Source organism: Rana temporaria, chromosome 2 (assembly GCF_905171775.1).
Source record: "Rana temporaria chromosome 2, aRanTem1.1, whole genome shotgun sequence".
NCBI classification, from domain to species: Eukaryota; Metazoa; Chordata; class Amphibia; order Anura; family Ranidae; genus Rana; species Rana temporaria.
The window spans coordinates 166,195,976-166,220,588 of NC_053490.1; the positions used below are offsets into that span (position 1 = coordinate 166,195,976).

General features: G+C 35.4%; 1 protein-coding gene across 4 annotated transcripts in view; it reads right to left on the reverse strand.

Annotated features, from left to right (window-relative positions):
- Window positions 1-3,670: 3,670 nt before the first annotated feature.
- DACH1 (dachshund family transcription factor 1) overlaps window positions 3,671-24,613 on the reverse strand; it is a 411,353-nt gene continuing 390,410 nt past the window's right edge. For all 4 annotated transcript variants that reach the window (XM_040341360.1, XM_040341359.1, XM_040341358.1 and 1 more), the window contains 2 exons: window positions 22,759-22,827; window positions 3,671-5,410 (listed from right to left, as the gene is read on the reverse strand). In XM_040341360.1, coding sequence (XP_040197294.1) covers window positions 5,373-5,410; window positions 22,759-22,827 — 107 coding nt within the window. In that variant the 3' untranslated portion in view covers window positions 3,671-5,372. The remainder of the gene's footprint in view (window positions 5,411-22,758; window positions 22,828-24,613) is intronic.

The window sequence follows — 24,613 nt, forward strand, 5'->3', positions numbered from 1 at the left end:
TCCGCTTTGAAGCCCAATGGGGCAGAGGGACTCCCTATAAGGGAGTGAGAGGATTAGCCCGCTCAACCAGCCCCGTTAGTCCTTCGCCTCTCTTTTTAGAGACCGCGTGGTCAAAGTGCGTGCATGTTAACCCAATTTTGAGTGCATGTGTAAGTGTGGTGGTTTTTGTGGGAGGGGGTGGGCGTACTAAGCGCAGGCTTACCTCGCATAGCACACCCACCGGGAGCCGGGCTGAGACCACCAAACTCAATTTACATGTAGCCGAGACCGGGATCCGGAACCTCTAGCTGCAGAGGTGAGTGGTTTTTGTCAAATTTGTTTCTTGAATTTTAACAATTAGCATACATAAGTACATATGGTGGCAACAAAAGAAAATATCACGTATATGTTAACAATATTGAGTTGTAGCTCCTACAAATCTTAGCCTTCTTGAATATGGTCCCTAAGTACCCTCTCTGCAGCAATCTGCCCTTCAGTGTATCAGTCTGTCTTTAAAAATGTATTTCTTTAGAACAGATATGTCTAAGTCTCAGGTATTGCCTATAGGGTATACTATGTATACGTGGCCTGGGGTATGAACATTTCATGTGTAATATAGTATTATCAGATGTAGGTTTATGTTTTAATGTAGTCACATGCCATTATCCTGTATAAAGATCTCTAAAAACAAAAATGGTGACACACTTGTAATTTCTCTGCATAGTAAATTTGAGAATTAATTGTCATAAACAAATCTGTAAGTTCCTGTTCTGTCCCTGTCCAGAACATTATTGTATCATCTATATAACAATACCAAAGCAAGATATGGGACCAACATTTTGCATATCTTTCCTCCAAGAAGACCATACGCTCCCACCCCCATAGGTAAAGGTTGGCATACAAGAGCGCACAGCATATGCCCCTAACCACCCCCTGCACTAGGTGGTAGTGGGATCCATCAAACGTGAAAACATTTTTGTAAGAATATGCTCCAATAATGCCACAATGAACTTGCTGTATGCCCATGAGGTATGTCCTCTCTCCTTCAGGAAGCTTTTCACCTCCTGAATACCCAAATTACACAAAATTACACATAAAATTGAGTTCTGGGAAACTTCACCAGAATTGATTTATACATTTCCTTGTCCAGGATTCCCTGGGAGTACATATTTAAGATAAGTTGGAAAAAATATATGTTAAGGAATTCATAAATTTTTTCTACTCCTGATTTCTAAGGATATTGAGACACATCATCCTATATTATTTCATGTCCATTATCACCACATTAATGCCTTTATCCAAGGGCTCAGTTATAATGTTCTCATTTGAACTTAAATTCCTTTAAAAAGGGTTGTAAATGTTGTCTTTTATTTTCTTAATAGGTTCCTTTAAGCTAGTGCATTGTTGGTTCACTTACCTTTTCCTTCGATTTCCCTTCTAAATTTGTTTTTCTTTGTTTGAATTTCTCACTTCCTGTTTCTCCTCAGTAAGCTTTCCACCATCATCTGAGCGGTGGAAAGTCATTTAGAACAGCTTACTGAACAGCTTATTGAGAAGGAACAGGAAGTGAGAAATTCAGACAAAGAAAACAAAGAAAAAACATTTATAAGAGAAATCGAAGGAAAAGGTAAGTGAACCAACAATGCACTAGCTTAAAGTAACCTATTTAGAAATTAAAAAATGAACCTTTACAACCCCTTTAAGGCCTGATCCTTGGGGACAGACTGCTGGGAGTAAATTTCCAATCGGACAATTGTTTAATGTCCTTACATGCCTGTGTTAAAAAAGCACATGTATTAGGTAGTCTGTTTGACAGGTGAGAAAATGTATTAAAATATTTAACTATGGAAGTTTACAAACATTCTTATTATGTCTCATTTTAGGAAGATTGTTATGTATTGAAATGTTTTATTTTAAGCAAGTTGTCTATGTTTTTGATGCCTTACTTGTTAAGCTAATATTGTGAATAAACTATGGGGCTGATTTACTAAAACTGGAGAGTGCAAAATCGGGTGCAGCTGTGCATGGTAGGCAATCTGCTTCTAACTTCAGCTTGCTCATTCAAGCTTTGACAAAAAACCTAGAAGATGAATGGTTTCTATGCTGAGCTGCACCAGATTTTGCACTCAGTTTTCAGCTTCAGTAAATCAACTGCTATGTGTTTTTAGTATGTTTGTCTGCCTCATGCATACCTTAACTGCTTCCCGCACAGCCTATTGTAAAATGATGGCCGGGTGGGAGCCGTGTTATCCAGAGAGGATGTCAGTTAACATTGTGGCTTGTGTGTGCCCCACAGGCAGTGGTACTATGTTATCGCTGTGACCAATCCCAGCCGATCACATGACAATTGTACACAATGAATGGCTTGGATTCATGCCATTTATTGTGTACTATTGTGTTGATCTCTGTGATTGGTCACAGTGATCACATAGTACAGATAGGGCCAATCACAACCAATAGAAGTCAAATTAACTGCTATAAGTAATCATAGTGTGTAAAAAGAAAAACAATCCTGATCACCTCCCCAGAGTAGTACAGTATTACTATGGTAATACTGTATTTCTCGGATCACTAAAAATGTATTTAATAAAAAATATTAGGAAATAAAAAAAGGTATATATATATATATATATATATATATATATATATATATATATATATATATATATATATATATATATATATATATATATATATTTATTTATTTACATTTTCAGGCCTCAAAAAATTATAGGCCATACACCAGTATTGATTGATTTTTATATATATATATATATATATATATATATATATATATATATATATATATATATATATATATATATATATATATATATATATATATATATATATATATATATATATAACATAGTTTGTGGACTCTTTAACTTTCCTACAGACTAAATACTATACACTGATTTTGGTTATTTTAACCCAAAAAATGCAGCAGTATACATTTTGGCATAAATGTATGACAAAATATTATTTATTTGCAAAATGTTATAACAGAAACAAAGAAAAATGTGTTTTGGAAAAATAAATTGGGCATGTTTCATTTATTTAGCAAAAAAAAAAAAAAACAGTAGTGATAAAATTCCACCAAAAGAAAGCTCTACTTGTGTGAAAAAAAATAATAAAAATTCCATATGCGTGATGTGTTGCATGACAGCGCAATTGTCATTCAAAATGTGACAGTGCTGAAAGCTGAACAAGGGGGTGAAAGTGCCTGGTATTGAAGTGGTTAAAAATCCAACATTGTGGAGTAACAGTTAAGATTCTCTATTTTAGAGCTTTCTAAAAACATACAAAATATTCACTTAGAAATGTGAATGCTCGCACTCAATTAATATAGTAAAATAGATTAACCTGTGGTCACTTCAGTTGTTAAATAATGTGCCAAAAAAACAATTGTTTTTAATACCCTTGCACATAATAAGATAATCAAAAAAATGAAAATGCACTTTGCTAGGGTAATATATTATACTCCTTAGTTAAAACAACCCCATAATGCCAAGCAGCACAAAAATATTGTACCATGAGGCCTACACATATTAAGTATTTTTTAAGTCTTATTAGCATCCCATAGTGATGCAAGAGCAATAATGACTGTTTACCCCTTAAAGACTGTATGATAAAAAGTATAAAAAAAGTCCTGTTTATTATAATAAGGTTGAAAGCCAGTACTGGGAAATATTACAAAGTATTAATAATGTTTTATTGAAAATATTGCTTGGTTCATAAAAAATGAATGTGAAATTGTATATACAATTTTTTTTATTTCAAAATTACATTGGTGAATTGAAATGTAGAGTTCTGCTTCTTGCACAGAAAATTTATGTCAGAGTACATCATGGAAGACTTCACAAGCTCCAGTTGTTTAAAACACAAGCAATACTTATTTATCAAGGTGAAATGAAACTTTACAGGAATAAAATTTCAATCTTGACATTAAAAACAACCTTTAATGTGTTATAACAAAATAAATTACATTTTATGTGCATAAAACTAGATATGTGTAGAAACTAAAAATTTGTACACTCCCTGGAACTAATTTATGAGCTCAGTCTTTAAAGGGGTACACAGAGGTTACAAAAGGAAGTGGAAAAATCTATCTGCTGTATGTCTGATTTATTTCCAGTTGAACATGGTGAAAATGCAAACTTTTATTTACCACATCAAAAAAGACAAAAAAGCTCCCCTTTACACTAAAATGTACAGACACAATAATAAGATGGGCAGTGATAATACCATACAGTAGTGAGCAGACAGAAAACTGTCAAGTCAATACTCAACATTAGTGGAAAGGTATATCAAGTGTTAAGGTTTTAGTTAATTTTAAAGAAATCTGAATGAAAATTGACAAGATTATATAAAAATATTTCTGGTGACTCGATTTGCTGATCAGCCACATTTGAATCCTACTTATGATGAATAAGGGAATAAAAGACTTAATATACAAATAAAAAGTGGCTGAAGTAAGTTCATCTTGTCACCAGATTCTTATTTTTTTTTTCAATTAATACTGTGACCTCAGGACAAATATGTACATGCCTGCATGCGTTAGAACTATAAAGGCTTCTTTAGAACCAACAGAGTGACCAAACATTGTCTAAAATTATCTTCCTAAACACTAGTAGTCTACTGCATACATAATATCTTCCTTGTGACCGTGTCTATGTACATGTGGCCTGCCATAATAATAAACAAAGTGTTTTTTTCCTGAACCCAACAGTACTGAAGAAGTTCTATTGTTTGGTTGTGAAGAGCAATCTCATGAACTTAAAATAGAATGTTTACATTCAGCAAAAGAGTTCTTCTCATTAAATACAGTAGTTCGGTTTCAAAGAGTAAGCGCTCTTCATTGTAGAATAAAAGTGTTCAGGTAAGAAGAAAATATGGTTACCATTTAAAAACTTCAGCTGCAGTTATGTGATTTTCTTTATTTTTCAACTTTTCCATTTTAGTGCATGCCCTTTAAAAATTCTTTAATTTCAAAATGTTTCACATCTAAGCATTGTTGCTGGTTTAGGTGTGATAAAATGTAAAGGTTACCCAAGTGGCTGCTGCTAGAAGGGTCTGGTGTGCTCAGAGAAATGTCAGACAAGTTTCATAAAAAAATGAAGTACAGTGGGTCTTGTTTGTTGATAATCACAGTCTTTTCAACATTCCAGCAGCATCTCATAGGAAATCCAACAAAAGGAGCGCTACTGACACAGTTATAAAACAGACTCTCCAGTAGTTGCAGGTCTCCAGCCTGACATTGCAGTGTACTTGAAGAACATTGGTATGCAAAAAGGAACTTTTTTATGCTTTCAAAGCATTCACAGACTTCGGATTTCTCAATTAGTCTACAGTATGTTCCTGCAAGGCCTTCTGCTGTTGTATGTTTTAATTCAGTACATAACACTCGTCTTTAAATACAGTCTGCTGTCTGAAAAGAGAACAAGAGAAAGAATAGAGTTAAATACGTATTAGAAAATTTCGATGGTATTTTTTGTTATAAGATGTTTCAGGTATTGGTCCAATCAGAGATATTAAGGCTGAATGACTCAGTTGCACTCTTCACACATACATTATGTTAAGATTCACTTAAATTATCCAAGTGTGTAAAAAAACAAACCCCTATTTACTTATTTTATATGTACACTATTTGGTCATTTAATGTGTGAACATTCTTAACTACTTTAGTAAATCAGCTTCATTTTGTTCCTTTTAGAAATACATTTAGATGTTTGAGTTTTGGTAAAAGCACAAAAACATATATAGCATACTATTTTTAACTTAATAGTTTTTTTTTTCTAAATAGGAGAACTTGGTGAAAAACTCAAAAGATCAATCAGTACAACAAAGCAACAAAGGCCTGCAATTGCCTGTCTCTAAAGCAAGATAACTTAGAGACTTTAGGCTCTCTGCTATGTCTTTTGATATAAGACAGGTGCTACAAAAAAACAACCCAAAAATGTGCCCCTTACTACAGCAGCATGATTACAGATTCTCCTCTACCCACCAGTGTTCCAAGAAAAAAACCTTTATAACGTTTCTTGGCAAGATTTCATGTAACCCCTGCCCATAAACCGCTATTTACAAATAAATAATTCCTGGGACAAAGATACTAAATTAGAGTCTGCTGCATATTATCAGTGGACTGGTGTTTTTAAAAGATATGGTTTTTGTATCATGTTATCTGCAAATCATCCCAATTCAGATCAAATTTCAAAACATTCAAATCAGTTCACTCAACCTTTTGTACATAGCAATGGTTTGAATTAGTGAATAATTTAAAAAAACTAAGCTTATTAAAGCAGTGGGCTGATTTTTTATAATATATTGTTTTTGTGTTACATGTTATCTGCAAATCATCCCAATTCAGATCCAATTTCAAAACTCTAGATTTGGTTCACTCATTCCTTTGTACAAAGCAATAGTTTGAATTGGTGAATAAAAACATAGGTTAATAAAGCTTTTAAAACTGACATTGACTGTAACATATGTTTTGACTTACATTTTCTCAAAATACAGAAATTGTTAAATTACATTTTCTATTAAATAAACATTTAGACAATTAAACATTACATATTCAGCTAATTAAAGAGGTCAGTTTTTAGGAAGAATAAATAATGCACTTTATAGTTTTCAATAATCCTCTTTAATTCTGACAAATGTTTTAGACACTTCAGGCACTTTCTCTATTTTTAAAAGATGGAAATAACTTACATTTTTTTATAATATTAATCTATAAGTCCGCCATATAGACAGACATAAGTCTCTATTCATAAACATGATATACTGTGAAAAATTGGTCTATGCTTCTCATCTGAGAAATAGCTATTAAAACAGCAATTTCTTTGTTAATAATACTATTTAATATTTGTACTTGTACTCAAGGAAATTAATTTCAAAGCACAGTTTACAAAAAGCTTAGCATATCTTCCGTTTACAGCAATAAAAGAGTTTTGAGATCTTGTGACTGAACTTTGGCAGAGACTCTACATATTAATCAATGAAAACTTAGACAATAAACAACAATTTCCTCTTAAGATAGTGGGTTTCATTTTAGGATCTGTGCACAACTTGAAAGACATCACGTTCCACTTTCATTAAATATATTTATACTTTTATTGGAATTTCTTGAAAAGTTTCTGTAAACCAAAAAGTGATATTTGAGTTACAGTTGGAGTTTGTTGGACAGAAACATCCACTGGCTTCTAATTCCCTCTGGGTTCCCCAGTGATGAGATTTTCCTACCATAGTTTTTGGTTCAGATCCCACCCACCCAGGAGTTTTGGGTGTTCACTCTCAACTGCAGGATATTTCTATTTCTATTTGTATGTTTCATATTATATATTACAAAATTAAACAGGGGTTTATTTACTAAAACTTTCCATTTATTGCCATTTATTATTATTATAAATTATTTTAAAAAGAATCAACCCATTAAAAATGTTAATATCACTTTTTAGTAGATTATGGAGGATCGGATCAAATGCACTCAGCTTACTTGTTATACATATCTTACAGAAGTTATTGGGGCCCCTTGGGTTGATTTACTTACAACTGGAGAGTGCAAAATGTAATGCAGCTTTGCATGGTAGCTAATAAGTTTCTAACTCCAGCTTGTTCAATTAAGCTTTGACAAACAAAAAAAAAAACTGGTAGCTGATTGGTTTCTATGCAGAGCTGCGCTAGATTTTGCACTCTTCAGTTTTAAGCAAATCAACCCCAGGGGGCCCCAATAACTTCTGGCAGATATGTATAACAAGTAAGCTGAGTGCATTTGATCCGATCCTCCATAATCTACTAAAAAGTGATATTTAAATTTTGGATGGGTTGATTCTTTTTAAAATAATAATAAATGTCAGCAAGAAATGGAAAGGGAGAAATCATACTCAGACATTGTAGATGCTAATAATATAAATGAACAGGCCGCTAAGTATTATATACACATTTGTGTATTTAAAATACTTTTCTAATAACTATTATCAATAAGTACCTGGCAGACAAATAGCAGAACTAAGTTTATTTTATCCACTTATACCAAATATCTATCTATCTATATATCTATCTATCTATCTATCTATCTATCTATCTATCTATCTATCTATATATATATATATATATATATGTATTTATTTTTATTTTTTTTTAGTAAAGGCTTAAGAGCGTAAAAGATAATATATAGTCAATACTTTTTGTTTGTTTTGGATAGAACAAGAAATAGATAAAACTCCTGTAATTTTTGGGCATGTTAGTCCCATTGGGGAGATTTCTCTTAACTTTCTGTTCAGTAGAGACAACAGAAAGTGAGATGCAATTTCTCCAAAGTGAGGAAAATCTAATCTTAGACCATTGGCAAGTGTCCCTACTGGCAGATTTCCTGTTCCTGGTGACAACTGCTAATTTTGGATTTTCACTCTCTTCCCTCTCAGTGACAAAGGCCACCAGGACAAAAAGAACAGGTGACTTGGTATGAAAAGTAAAGACATTTGGAAACAGTTCAAGGAAGAATGATATTCCAAAATAGAATGAAACATAGAAGAAGTCATCAAATGAATCAATTGACCAGATAAAAGGAATAATTGAAATATAACGAGTGACGTCTCGTGGATTAGGAACCGGAAATTACGTAATTTGCGGTTCCTAAACCACAAGATATCACTTCCTATTAATGGGTGGAACGCATGCTGGCGGCGTTTGCTTGCTGTTTTAAACTGTTGCTGAATCCATGCCTATTTTTAACTGTCAGTTTGTAAGTACCTGTCCACTTGCGCAATAAATTCGTTGTTAAACAGTACTTCACTATGGTTCCTTTTCTTTTCAAGCCTCACAGCTATTCATTGAAAAGCACACAGCCTTTATCAAGGAATGAAGCATGAGAAACAAAACAACTTAAATGGGAACAAAATGACAATACTAAATGCTCACACAATCTATCACAAAGATAAACATTTGCCTAAAGCTACCAAAACACTAGTAGAAATAAAATTAAACATTTTAAGAACGTTCATTTGATTTTAAAATTGTCAGTGGGGTAACATTGATATTTGTTTTCAACCTCAGTGATGGGAAAATTCAAAGAAGCAGGTTGGATTATTTTTTTCTCTCAAAAGAATGTGTTTCTCACAGTGAGTGTAGTTTTCATATATGGAAATACATTCACTCCAAAATTGAATATTAAAAGCAAACATTTTTTAAGTTTCTTTCAAATGACATTCATCATGTCATCGAATACACTGATAAGAACTTTCATAGGCATGTTTCTATGAGTGTTCACTCAAATGTTCATATAAAAATCTACTATGGCCAGTTTTAGACTTAGAAGCCTCGGATTGAAGCACCTCTTTTCTGACCCACAGGCTGCCTACTACAATGGAGCTATAAACTTGATCCTATTAATCAGGAGTTAGTAATGAGACTTCCCTTGAAACAGAATATAGTCTTTGATTTAAAGATCAAAAACAAGGTTTTCGGATGCAATAATTTAGAATCTCTATTATACAGTTTACTGCCTGTAGGGGGTAATCAAAGTTAAGGAAGGTGTACAGGCTGTGTTGAGAGAAGGGACCTCTATGGGCAACATTTATTTAAACTTTTTTAAAGGTACAAATGATTGACATTATTTTTATGTTCACTTGAGTGCTGTCTGATTGCTGTAATATTGTTATCCTGGGAGTGTGGTTCCATGCACAAAAGTTTCTGAATAGTTTAATTTTGCATTGAAAACAATTACCTAAAATAAAATACAATTATGTGGCACTCCAATCATGCCAAGTGTTTGTGTCATTTTAAAGAACGGTGTTCATTGTCCTAATACAATGGTTGGAGCACAACTTACAAAAATACATTTTGTAAAGTAAATACAAGGAAACAGGTGTAAACAATATTTTAGCAAGACAATATATTTTAGAAACAGGGCTTGCCAAATACTTAAAAGTATATTAACTAGAGTTTGATATAATTTAGTTTAATATATACTTAATTAAAGTGTTGCGAGTACAAATGCAAGCTTGGTAAACAGGGTGGTAAAACTTGCAATGACTGCAAAAAGTACACCAAATAGTAAACCTAAATCAGAATTCATATATTATCTAATTTGACAACTGTTAACTGAAATTTGTGTCATATGGGTTTTTGCACTGTGCGTATTGTTATTTCACACTGTTCTACTTAATTAACCAAGCATTGTAGTAGATATACCTGTACTATACTGTCTGACTGATTTACTAAAGAAGTTGAAAATCTTACCTCATTAAATTGTAGTGAACTGTGTTCTACCCAACCATGTGCAGATAAAATAAACCAAACATGAATCTGCTTTTCACATGCTTTGCTGACCGCATAATTTTCAAATGACTTGCTGACCGCCGAACATACAAAAACATTCTGGCTGCAAGTGGTTATAACAAGCTCATGGCTTGTGGAAGCCCAGGGGTACACAATAAATGGACAGGACAGGTAGATACAGAGGAGATTGTGATGATCAAAGAGCATCCATTACCTGATATTCTCTGTGACTAATGAATCTGAAAGCAATGAAGATTTATCAACTTTTGGTTTCAGAGTTGTCATTTCTGGACTGCTACATCTTGGGAAGCAGCTAACTAAGCATAATCTGTGCTTGATTAGCTGCATTGGAGGGAAGGGAACAGATTGGAGGTCTAATAGACCGTTGACGTGTCCATAAAGAGTACAATAAATGCAAATGAAAAAAAGTGTGAAGAAATAATAAAATAGAAAAAAAATTCAAAAGCAACCTCTCGGTTCCTGTGCACACATGCAAATGCAAACACAAGCTTAGGTACCACACGTTTATGTATACAGCGATTGCACCACACAAGTGATGTATCAGTGTGAACTTCAGAGTAGGACCAATAATTTTAGGGCCATCATTCATGATTACTGGTAACCTGTAAAGGCTTTTAAAGGGTCATCTATGAAAAGTTTTAGGAGCTGTAGTTTTTTGCTATTTCACAGGCACATGCCATCCTGAGTCTTGACATGTTTGGATGTTTGGTAGCTATTCACACGTCATATTGTGTTTGTGTGCACTAACATTAATTTTAATGTATTTTTTCTATTTTATTTATATTTGATAAAAGTCTGAAAAAACAACATGTGACATAAAAAATTGCTACGGCCCCATTTTGATCTCCAGGTCCTCTGCTTTCAGAAAATATATAATGTTTGGGGTTATAAGTAATTTTTTGGCAACACATGCTTATTTTAACATGTAAGTGTGGAAAGTGGTTAAATATTGTAAACAAATCTCCTAAATTGATATAGTATCACCTGTTTCTATGTTGAAACAAATGGACAGCCATCAACATTATTACTTATTTTCCTCTGGACCTTGAAGAGTACTTGTCCTGATCCTGGCAACAATCAGGCTAAAATGCTAGTGTATTCCATTTTGTTACTTTATTTTGAATCTTTAATGTAGACCACTATTATATTTTTTTTTCGAGACTCTGCTTAAAAAATTTACATGCAAGATAAGTATGAAAATATTTTAATTTAATATTACTGTCCATAAAACAGTTGTAAGATAAGCATTTGCTTTATACAGTAGCTACATGTAATTTCCAGCTTTCTACCAGCAGATGGCAGCAAAGTGATCCAATATACAAGAAGCATAAGTATTTCTTGTTTGAGATAACACTTGCTAACATGCTGAGAAAGATATATGGATACAGAATAAACACTGTAGATACATACATAGCAAATGTAAAGGTGCAGAAATGCAATAAAACACATAAATACATTGTTTTTGTTTTACCCTGAAACCCTTCATTTAAATATGAAAGCTCTATCAGAAATGTAGCTGATAACCTTTTCTGTCTTTCTAGATCTTCTTGACATTAGGAGAAACACTCTACAAGATAAACATACAGTCTGAAAAAACTGTTTACACTAGCATGGTTAGTCGGACATGAAAACATTAAAATGTAATTTCTGCTTTTATACACTAAATTATTTCACTAAAAATGTAGGTATCAAGATATTTTTTAGGCAAAACTATGTATTACTCATTATTAGTCATTATTTAAATTTGAATTTGATGTGTGACATCATATTTTAGCCTATAGCAATTATACATAAGAATATAATAAGATATTGCAAAACCTAATCAATGCCGGAATCTATTATAGAGCTATCTGGCATCTAAGTCACAGTGTTCATAAAAGGCTAATCAAGAGATTAGGGAGATTTAGGCAAAAAGTAAAAAAAAAATCATGAGCTACTAATGCTGGTTAGCAAGTGCTGCAACAATGCTAGAATACAAAAGTTTGCTCAGTTCACTGACATAGCAGGTGCTGAACTATGGAAACACAGGAAAGGCAACATTGCCTTATTTACAAGCAGCTTACTTTCATTGACTGCTGTTGTTCTGAATGTTGTGTTGCACTATCCCCTCCAGGCAGCAGAGGGAGAATAATAGTCAGGATAGCAATGGTGTACAAAACACTAAGGGTCAATGGAATTTAATTCCAGGACAGCAGCCATAGAATGGGACTCTTGGACCCTTTACACTACAGTTTCCATAGAACACTGAGGCAGGGGGGAATGGTGGACCCTTGCTGCAGGGAGACCACCCTCTACTTCCCACTGCTGAATCTGAAACTTTCTGTGGAGAGGTGGGGCTACCTTTCTACTTTGAGAGTTCACAACTGCACCACAGGGACTGGTGAGAGGGCTCACTGCCCATTTTTTACACTGCTAGCAGGCACTGAGTTATTGGAAGCATGACATTAAGTATACTGCACCTTTACTGCAGCTCCCGCGTACCCATATTGCACCTGTGCTACACTTGTACAAACACTTATGCCATACCCTTACTGCATCTTTACTGCACCCATGCTGCATGCTGGTTTACTTAAAAATGTTGTTATGTGCACCAACACTTCTTAAAGGGCTCCAACGATAGCCGGCAAGAGAACACAAGGACTGCCCTTCCCATAAAACCATCCTACAGGCCCTTTGTCTCCTTCCCCCCTTTTCTTTATTTCTAAGGACAGAGCAAATCCAGTAGGTCTAGGCCTAGTATAGCCACCATTAATGTACTTTCTGTGTTCGTTAAATCAAGCTTATTACTGTCCACTGCTGCATTTCAAGTGACCTTGCTACTATTTATTCTAATTTGGATGCCATGGGGTTAATTTTCTAAAACTAGGGTGTGCAAAATCTGGTGCAGCTCTGCATAAAAACGAATCAGCTTCCAGGTTTCTTGTCAAAGCTTATTTGAACAAGCTGAAGTTAGAAGTTGATTGGCTACCATGCTAAGCTGCATCAAATTTTGCACCAGATTTAGTAAATCGACCACCAAGTGTCATCGTATGCCTATACCTTATTATTAATCACACTGTATGCTAAATTGTGTTATTATCATTTATTTGCTTATTTCATTACCAACCATATCAGGTGACAATATATTAAGTTTGCCTTTACTGATTAATTGTCTGTTTTATTTGGTGTATTACTACTACTGGGTACTAAATATAAATGGTATTGTTTTTCTGTGATATTGCATTCTTTGTGTACTGAACTTAGTGTGCCAGAGGGGCTGAAGTTCTTAATGAGGTTGGGGCAACAGAGGACCCATCCTAAAAAGCAGCTCTACGGGGGTAGTGTTACACACTGATATATATATATATATACTCTGTAATTCACTACAGTTAAAAGCAAGAGAACACTTCACTGGATGACTGGAAGTGTGCATTCTTAATAAATTGATGTGTCAATTCATTTTCTTTGCTTTCTATATTATTGCCCATGTAATGTTGGTAATATGTTGGTGCTAATTTTCTTGGTGCCTAGCAAAAATGTATTTACCTCAATGTGTGTTTGGAAAAAAACTGTCCTTTAACACAAGCAGAGCTTCTCAAGACTCTGGGTTCTTAACAGAAGAGACTGGGGTCAACTCATAAATACATACTGCTTGGATACAAAAAGACAGTAGGGGGTTATTTACGGAAGGCAAGTCCACTTTGCACTACAAGTGCAAACTACAAGTGCAAAGTGCACTTGAAATTGCACTGGAAATGTACTTGGAAGTGCAAACATTTTAGATCCAAGGGGGACATGCAAGGAAAATAAAAAACAGCATTTTTTGCTTGCACATGATTGTATGATAAAATCAGCAGAGTTTCCCCTCATTTCAGATCTACCCCTCAGATTTACAGTGACTGCACTTACAAGTGCACTTTCAGCGCAATTTCAAGTGCACTTGTAGTGCAAAGTGGATTTGCCTTTCGTAAATGTTGTGTTGAACATAGAGGCTGTACTCTCTGTATGGATCTTAACATACATGTGATTGACAAAACTGTGTGTATCTACATACAAATCATATTACCAGTTAATTGATGCGTCTGGCCCACATAAAAATCATTTCCATTTTTTTTTTATAATTTGAACTGCTATGTGCAATGCTCTGTCCAAGGGCACCTTGCTAGTTGTAAACTGATCTGAGCAGTTGTCATAGTTTCTTTTGCTTGATTTGGTGCAGATACACATTGACGTCTTTAACTACCTTAAATCTGTGCTTGGGCTTCTTGAGAAGGCTTCCTCCAGGTAACCTGCTCTACATGTTTGCATTATTAATTATGTCCTATAGTTTGGCACTCATAAAGCTTTGAGTTAGGAAGTACACTTTCCAAGGGTGTGGTTGTAAATGCATTTGCAAATACAACAAAAACTTAACAGTTCAATTTTTTGTCACCTGATTTAAGGTTTGAGTGCAGACTGGATGATGTTTGGGTCCAAAAGAGATCACAAGACCAAATTCTCAGACTGTTGGTAATATGATCAGCACCCCAGAAACTTAAGAGCAACATTTTCTATAAGAAAGGGAAATTATTTCTGCAATACTTTATTTGTCTGCCCCAGGGTGACCACTAACACTATCTATATTTGAGTATTTGAATCTCGCATTCCACTTACAAGTAAAATTTGATTTGAAAGTAACTTTGCCAAGCATATGTGGAGATTCTTACCTGGAAAATGAATAGTAACAGCTATAGTTTAATCTATGTGTACATTTTGACCTTGCTTATACTATGAATTTGAGTAATGAGAACTGACATACAAATAACTTTGTCACATTACACTTTCATGACCAAAGGTTGCTGAATACTAAATAAATTGCGCACCCATGTAAGGGTTACATTTTTAAGGACCTAAACAACTATTGTTTGGTACACTGTTGCAGCAAGAGGCAGCTAAATTGTAAATTATAGGGAAAAAAACTGCTGCCTGTCCAAATGTAAGTTACAGTACTGTACACCGTGGACAGGTGGAAAATATCTATTCATGACAGAATATAAATGTAAAAAGTTAACACAACTTATAGAGTATTGATGAAAACTATGTTGTGAGTGTATTTAATAGTGCATTTAGAAAAAAAAATGTGAAATGTGGGGTTACTCAGATTACATTACAAAAGAGAGGTTAAAGTAGAATACCAGGCTAAACCAAACAAGTCTTAAAAATGCCCCCCCCCCCCCAACACCTCTAGCTAGTAAAGCCTGAAATGGTGATGTCACCCATAGGCTCCAATAGCCCATCTGTTATAGGCTCGCCCTCCTTGCCCCTGCAGCCACCGCCGAATGACACAGGGGAGCAGCATCATCAGCATCATGTGACTGGACCACTTATTAAGTGCCAGGATAGGTGATGTTAATCTTATATGTGTATGTCTTTGAACATTACTCTTGTGTATGTGTATGTTTGTGGGGATTAGCCTTGCATTCTCCTTGCTGTAAGAAAAATATGTAGACTCAAATATCCCAGTACACATCTTAGACTGGGCACAACTGACCGTACCTCATAAAATGTTTCTTATTTCAATATTTACTTGCAAATCACATCAAGTACAAGTGACTGCTTGTCATTCATTCTACAGGAGGATAAGCTGTCATGGCTAGTAAAGTAAAAGTTTCCAAAGCATCCCCTATGTTTTTATTATCCCATGACCAAGCTTAATGAACAAATGAGTCCCTGTTCTCAATATTGATAGTATTTTTGCTATGACCAGCACCTCTCTGTTTAAAATGCTCATGTTTGATGTGGAGGGAGCAGACAGCGACTATGCCACCCCCCACCTTTTTTCCCCCACAGGGATCAGTTGTAGCAATATGCAACCCCAGTTACTATGCCAGTGGTGATGATTATCCCATGGCAAAAAAATATAGACATAATGATTTTAAGCTAACTTGGCAATGCTTAGCCAAAAAAGTGGAAAAGAAAATCCTAATACCAAATAGGGAAGTTAGTTCTCTTGCAAGTTTGACATAATAGGAGAAATCAACAAATGCAATCTGAAGTGTTATCCTACACTTAATTGTATCAAAATTTGATAAAAATAAACAGTTGTATAGTTTCCCATCTTTTTATACTGTAAGTTGAAGTTAAATGACGCAGAAAGCTTGATAATATGTTTGTTCTGTCGACATTCAGAGCTTAAAGAGGTTTTTCAGAAGACTTCAATTATAAAAACATTTAAAACACACAAAGTTGCACAATTTTTATTTTAATGAAGATGAGAAGTTCATTAAAGAAGATAAATATTTCATTAGATGTTAAATAAAACAAAGAGATTTTTTGGCTTCTCTCAGCACAAAATTCCTTTGAAAGATTAATTAATACATGCAAATTATGCAAATTAGACCCATGCAAATATTTTATGAAGACAATTAAGGGAACCATTAATTACTGCTTTTTTTGCTTCACTGAGATTCATTCATTTAATTTTAATTTCACTTTAACTGTTTTGATGTATAATTTTGCAGCTAAGAACTTTATTTTTCCTAGTGGGTCACTTAAACTTATATGCATTTCATCCAGTGAGAAGCAACAAAAAGTGTACAAATGTATTCTCAGGACCATGTTTTCTATCAAGAGGGTTGCCTCACACAATACAGTCCTAGAAAGAAGTAAACGGAAAGAAAACATGAGCTCATTCTTGGCTGAGGTCCAACTCCTGGAAAAGCAATTAATTTGCTTTGGCTGTTCTAATATAGGGGAATTAGAAAGTGTGACACAAGACAAATAGAAATAATTAGTTCTCCAAAATGATGTTCTCATTAATATAGTTTGAACATTTGAAATAATAATAGCAAAAATATTGGTGTATCTGCATCGTGAACATCCTAATATACAGCATGATAATAAAATGTACTTTATGGCTTTATTCCAGGTAAAAATATAGTTCTGCTGCAAAACAAAATACACCTATGCAGGTTAGGTGCCTACTTAATATTCAATTTCCATAAAGTATGCTTTTTAATAATGCACAAACCATTAATAAAGGATCCCAAAGTGCCAGCATTTCTTTGTAAGATTTGAATATACATATGATTGGTAATATCTTAATGTTTTAAGATGTGTTCAGCAGCCAACTATTCATCATGTGAGCTGACAAAACCCAATTGAGTTAAATGTATTCTGAATGGTAAATTGTAACTACGCAGTGCACTTTTCCACCAACAAATATGAACAAGCTGTGTGTGGACAGTAACAAAAACAGGATGATGCCTTTCATAATACACAAGAATGATTTACTGAAAGTCAACCTTGTAACCCTAGGCCATGGTCTATGCTAGAGAAGCAGAAATTCAACCCTGCTGCTCACACTGAAAAAAAAATATATTCAAAACATAACTTTGAGGACTGAAGTTGAGAACCACTTCTGTAGAGTTCACCTGCACCTTTTATATCTTAGCGAGACATTGCAGAGCTTGCACAATATAGTTTTTATGTTTATTGTGTTTTATCATTAATTTAGCCTAAACCTTCACAGTCATGTCTTCATCAACATAATTATGTGCCATGCAGGGCAAAGCAACAATGCCTCTGTAAAGCCTGCCACTCCCAACCACTTTATACTCTCCTTGCCAATGTTGCTTTACCACTCATTTCTCTCACACTGAAATCAAGTGTTGTAAATTGGGGAGAATGGTCATAGTCATATACTTGGGTCATGTGACAGTGTTCAGGCCTAACAATTGACTGCTACAGTATGTCCAAATACTGTCATAGGAGAGAAGGTCACAAATCCCCCTATGAGGGCCAAGAAAGGGAGGCCTGTGAAGTGATAGTTACTTTACTGTGCATGAGCAAGGTGATGATGCCTCTATAACCACATGCAAAATATTCACAAATTATATAGTATTACTCAGTTTTCCTACTGTATACAATAAAAAAAAAAGCAAAAATAAAATATATTTTTTGGTGAAGTATGAGGGTGGTTTGGAGTGGACATAACGATAAACATCTTAATTGATACATTCCTTTTAGGTGTGACTGCTCTAATGAATTTGTAAATCAGGTCCGATGAATATAGCACTATAAGAAAGCTGACATTATCCTAGTTGCAGAACAATCTCAGCACATGTATGGTAGTTATCAGCTTATTTATTATAAATGTATTTAAAGTGCATCTGAATCCAAAAGCAAACCTTTAGTATACTGCAGCTTTACAAGTCCCTAAATGTGGTGGCTGCATTAGTTTCCTTTTTTTAAGCTTGTTTTCCTGTACTTTTATTTGGTAATCTAGCAAGTACTACAAGTCTGTTCTTTTTCAACTTCCTTTACCAGAGCAAGCTGTCCAGTAAAATTGGCAGTTAGAGGGTTTGGACAGACCATTTAACGCTAACAGGACTGTTTACAATGGTCAGCTTGTATTCATTTATGTAAAAACTTTATCCCAAAAGGATAAAAGTGTTAGATGGAGTTTGACTTAAATTTTTATTCAAGTTTATCTAAATTTGCAAGTGTATCTAACATTAGCCTCTCTATAGGTTGACAATGCTGCTGTCCAAGGGTGGCTCCATTTCTCCTCCATATAATGTAGCCACCATAAAGCCTCATACACACGACCGAGTTTCTCGGCAAATCCAGCAAGAAACTTGCTGGTATTTTTTTTTTGCCAAGGAAACCGGTCGTTTGTACATTTTTCGACGGGGAAACTTGGCTCGCCGAGATCCTCGACAGCCTGACAAGTAACTCGACGAGCAAAACGATGTGTTTCGCCCGTCGAGTTTCTCGGTCGTGTGTACGAGGCTTAAGACAAAACGTATGTTACAGGCTGATTTACCAGGTGAAAATAAAGGACTAAAGCCTTGAAAAAGACAACTTATACAGCCACTTGATTTAAGGACTGGTATGCTGCAATACATTACAGATTTGTTTGTGGGTCTAGATATGCTTTAAATTCTGAAAGACTAAAGAAAAATGTAAATACATTTTTTTTCAGTTATAATGTCATACATAGCAAATTCAGTCAAATTACTGAAATGATTAGTGTTAGAACAATTTATTGAGGAATTTAGTTCTGTGGGGGAGACCACAAATAATTTGCTATTTAATTATATCATAGATCAATTTGATAAAAAAACATAATAGTAATAATCTGAATGGTTGATCCCAATTCTATGGGGGAGATTTACAAAAAGTGTCACACACAGAATCTGGTACAGCTGTGCATAGTAACCAATCAGTTTCTAACTTCATCTTTTTCAATAAAACTGTTACTAAACCCAGGACCCTGCATTCATTATATTTGGTCTCCCACAGTACACAGAACATGGAAATGCAATTATTTTAGTGAATATAAACTGCTAAATAACTTTTTTTCATCAGCAGTATATATCAGTTTTATGATTTCTATCAGTGTCCGGCCAAGCCCTGGTTAAAGCTTGTTTAGTAACACTTGACTTGACATTTGACAATAAAACCAGATTCTGTGTTTACCAGTTTTAGTAAATCTCCCCTATGTGTCTCATTTTACAGCACTTTATTTACTGAGTGTTTCACTAGAAGTAGTCATTTTGTATAGTTAATTGTGGAATATATTTAACAAAGTAACATCATATTATTTACATTTCATCTAAAATCTAGTTTATAGTAACATATCTCTCTATAACATATAATTCATGATTCTTCAACTCCTCCTAAGAAAATAAGCACATATGAAAGGTCCTTTCAACAGAAGAAGCAAGAGTTTGATTAATACAAATATAGTTCACTTTGAACTCATGGTATGTGTCTTGCTGTAACTGGAGCAAAGATTCAAATATATATTTTGTACATGCCTTGGTTTCTATATTAAAATGTATGAGTAAAGATTAGGTGGCAACAACATTACAAAGTGAGAGGAAAGAATTTCTACCTTTGAATTTACTCTTCACTCATATATTGATTCAAAAGAATACAAAAAGTTCTTGTTTTGCCTTTGCTTTCATGGGAGTTAACAGATAAAATATTTCTTTGCCAGTGAAAATTTGATCAATATACCCCAACACAATGCAGAAGATATCGTTAGGACAAAGTTACTCATTTACAAACTGTTTTCACCTTGGGAAATAAGCTCTTGATCAATCATGTGAAACTTACAATACATTGTGTAAAAGTCAATTAATTTTCTGAGACTACACATATTAATTCAGCATAATAAAACATTGTTTAAGTTTTGAAGTATTGTCACACAAATATATATGATATATATATATATATATATATATATATATATATATATATATATATATATATATATATATATATATATAGGCCCAGATTCACAGAGATCGGTGTATCTCTGTGCGGGCGTAACGTATCTCATTTATGTTACGCCGCCGCAAGTTTTTCAGGCAAGTGCTTTATTCACAAAGCACTTGCGTGTAAAGTTGCGGCGGCGTAACGTAAATCACCCGGCGGAATTCAAATTCGGCGGGTAGGGGGCGTGTATTCCCCGCGCCGAATGAACTGCGCATGCGCCGTCCCTAAAATATCCCAGCGTGCATTGCTCTAAATGACGTTGCAAGGACATCATTGGTTTTGACGTGGACGTAAATTACGTCCAGCACCATTCACGGACGACTTACGCAAACAACGTAATTTTTTTAATTTTCGACGCGGGAACGACAGCCATACTTAACATTGACTGCGCCTCATAGACCCAGGGGCAACTTTACGCTGGGAAAAGCCTAACGTAAACATCGGAACTTTACTGCGTCGGCCGCGCGTACGTTAGGGAATTCGCGTATCTAGCTATTGTGCATACTCGACGGGGTAATCGATGGAAGCACCACCTAGCGGGCAAAAATATATTGCAGTTAAGATCCGACGGCGTAAGAGACTTACGCCTGTCGGATCTACTGAATATCTATGCGTAACTGATTCTATGAATCAGTCGCATAGATACGACGGCGCTAGGCAGAGATACGACGGCGTATCTGGAGACGCTCCGTCATATCTCTTTTGTGAATCTGGGCCATACAGTATATCTTGTTAAACTTGCAAAAAATAAAAAAATATAATTTTATTCATACATTTAAAAAAATAAACAATTTCTAAATTTTCCAAGAGAAAATATTTATGGAAGAGAATTTCTAAAAGCCAGCAGCCAGCTATCGATCTTTGAGTCACCTATTGAAAAATGTTTGGATTGTTATATTATTGTTAATAAAGTCCATTAAAGTGGAAGTCTCGGCTAACATTATCTAAGCTTATACAAGCTCCCAGCCCCATTCTAAGCCCAATGCTAACTATTCTGTAAAGTAAAGATGTGAATACTTACTTAATCTAAGGGCGCTCTGGTCCAGTCACATGATCTCCCCAGTATACGGCAACAGGGGAGAGGAGAGAACAGTGATAACAGCTGCAGTAGCTGAGTGGTGACATCACCCACAGACATACTATGGGGCATCTGTTATCAGCTGTCCCTCTTATTCCCTGAAGCCGGTACAGGGATCGGATCACATGACATGACTGGAGCACCCTTACATTAGGTAAGTATACACATCTTTCCTTAACAGGATAGTTATTATAGGGCTTAGAATGTGTGTCGGAGCAGGTTTACGCCTAGACAGTACTAGCCTGGAACTCTATTTTAGGCTTCAAAAGGTAAGGTAAGGTAAATGTATTCATTTGACTTATTTATGCAGTAAGAGCATGTGTTTTCAGGCTTTGGGCTTATGTTGATGGCATCAGTTTCACATTAGTTTGAGATGCCTTTGAGATTGTTCAGAATTCACTGACAGAAGCTTTTGACCTGCAGTTGACTGATTTGACATGCATATCAGTTTTTAAATGGGGTTTGTACCCCCATAGACTTTTATGACAATTTATAACCCACTTGAATCCCTAATGGAACCGCTAGAAGGGTAGCTAGATGCTGGTATAGATTTTATCAATGTAGGATATTCCTACCAAAGACAACCATGTGGATTCTGGCTGCATAACATTTTTTTCCTAATGCCCAGTTTACAAGTAACATCTTTTTGTTCACTTTTTGTGCTTAGGATACTGCTAGACAGTGCACGTGCTAAAATGAACAAAAACTAAAATATTACACAGCACTTCCTTCTTAAAACAGAAATAATTTGTGTATTGTCATGTCCACTGTGAAATCAAAAAACAAGGGTATGGTCACAGCACTGCAAATCATTCCTTTATATCCCTGTGGTTAACAGACGTAAATTTACGTGCCCTAAATATAGTAGTTTGATTAGCATATTATAGTAAAATAAAAAACAATTATAATAAAAATGAAAACTATTAGGACCCCATTATGCATATAATGTATGCCTGCCTAGTGTAAGATTTAACTGACCTCTTACCTGTTATTTTAAACATAACAAACTTAATTTACTGTAATAAACAACTGTGCAAATGTGACCTTGTTTGCACTTGTGTTCATTTCAGCCAGATGGTAAGCTGCATGGTTGAATAGCATACTATAACAAGAGGACACTCACATGCAAAGATCTAGATTTATGGACATCCTACCTTGTATTGTCCTTTCAGCATCTGTTCTGCCCCCGTTGCGGTCCGATTCCATCTCTGGGGTCAAAGCCTCTAAAAGAATGGAGATGGAAAAAACAAATATTACCACTAGAAATAAAACAAGGCTTACACAAAAGATCTTCTAATGGATATATGTATTATTTGCTTTCTTTAAAAAACATTTTCCTTAAAAGCGGATCTCCACTCTAAAGTGGAGTCCCGCTGATCGGCACCCTCCCCCCCTCCGGTGTCACATTTGACACCTTTCAGGGGGGAGGGGGGTGCAGATACCTGTCTACAGACAGGTATCTGCACCCACTTCCGGCCCTACGATATGGGCAAAAGACGGGTTTTTTCCTCGCTTCCCGTCCGTCCCCCGTTGTATGCTGGGAACACTCGGCTCCCAGCACACAGCGGGAGCCAATCGGCGGGCGCAGCGCGACTCGCGCATGCGCCGTAGGGAACCGGGCAGTGAAGCCGGAGCGCTTCACTTCCTGGTTCCCTCACCGTGGATGGAGGGGGGAGCAGCAGGGTGACGAGCGATCGGCTCGTCATCTGCTGCGATCGGCGCTGGACTCCAGGACAGGTAAGTGTCCTTATATTAAAAGTCAGCAGCTGCAGTATTTGTAGCTGCTGGCTTTTAATATATTTTTTTAGTGGCACATCCGCTTTAAAGACTTTACACATCTCATGTTGGCCATACACTATCTCTTTTTTTTTTCTTTTAGAACAGCAGATTAAAAATCTCTTGCCAACTCTCATAAAGGATTTATTTAGTTCTTCTCAATCTTCTACACCAGTAACATGAAATACTAACACTAACCCTAAGGCCTCGTACACACGACCGAGTTTCTCTGCAAAAACCAGCAAGAAACTTGCTGGGAGATATTTTTTTGCCGAGGAAACCGGTCGTGTGTACATTTTCGTAGAGGAAACTGTCGAGAAACTTGACGAGCCAAAAAGAGAGCAAGTTCTCTATTTCCTCGACGGGAATGGAGAAACTTGCCTTGTCGAGTTCCTCGACAGCCTAACAAGGAACTTGACGAGGAAAACGATGTGTTTCGCCCGTCGAGTTCCTCGGTCGTGTGTACGAGGCTTAAAACAAAATTCAATGAATGTGAATGTGTTTAATGAGCTTTTAATAATATTGCAAAATTATTGTTCTATACAAAAGTTTGATAACTCACTCAGTTAATCCTAAACTAAGTTTGTATAATCTGATATAGCCAGGCTTTATGCAGCTATGCCTAGGATCTCTGGAATAATAATTCCCTAAAGCACAACTCCAGCCAAGTTATTTTATATATTGTTGGAAGGAAGTTTATTGCAAGAAGAAGTTAGAACCTCTGTTTTTTTTTTCTGTGCCGGTATGCCCCTACTAGTTTTTATAGCATACAAGCTAAAAGGGAGAGGCAAGTGATAGGGGCAAGAGATACAAAGGGTATTAGCTGTGAGGGGATGAATTAATGGAGAAAGTAAGAGTTAAACTTTTGGGTAGGACCTGGATAGGTGACCTTAAAGAGATGAGTTTTCAAGGATTAGGGGGATAGTAAACAGAGAGAGTAGGGGTCAGGAGTTACAGAGGGCAGGAGTCCTGGAGGCAAGCATGGGAGGAGGTGACAGGGGACCTATATAGTTACATAGTCATGTTAAAAAAAAAACACAAATCTGTTTAGTTTAACCAACAGAATACATACAGTATCTCACAAAAGTGAATACACCCCTCACATTTTGTGAATCAAGTTTATGGCTGCTGCAGCCGTGAGCTTGCTATTGATTTTTTAAGTCAGCAAACAGCTTTCACATGAGACTAATGAACCCAGAAGGGAAGCATATTACATCACTTCTGGGTCCACAT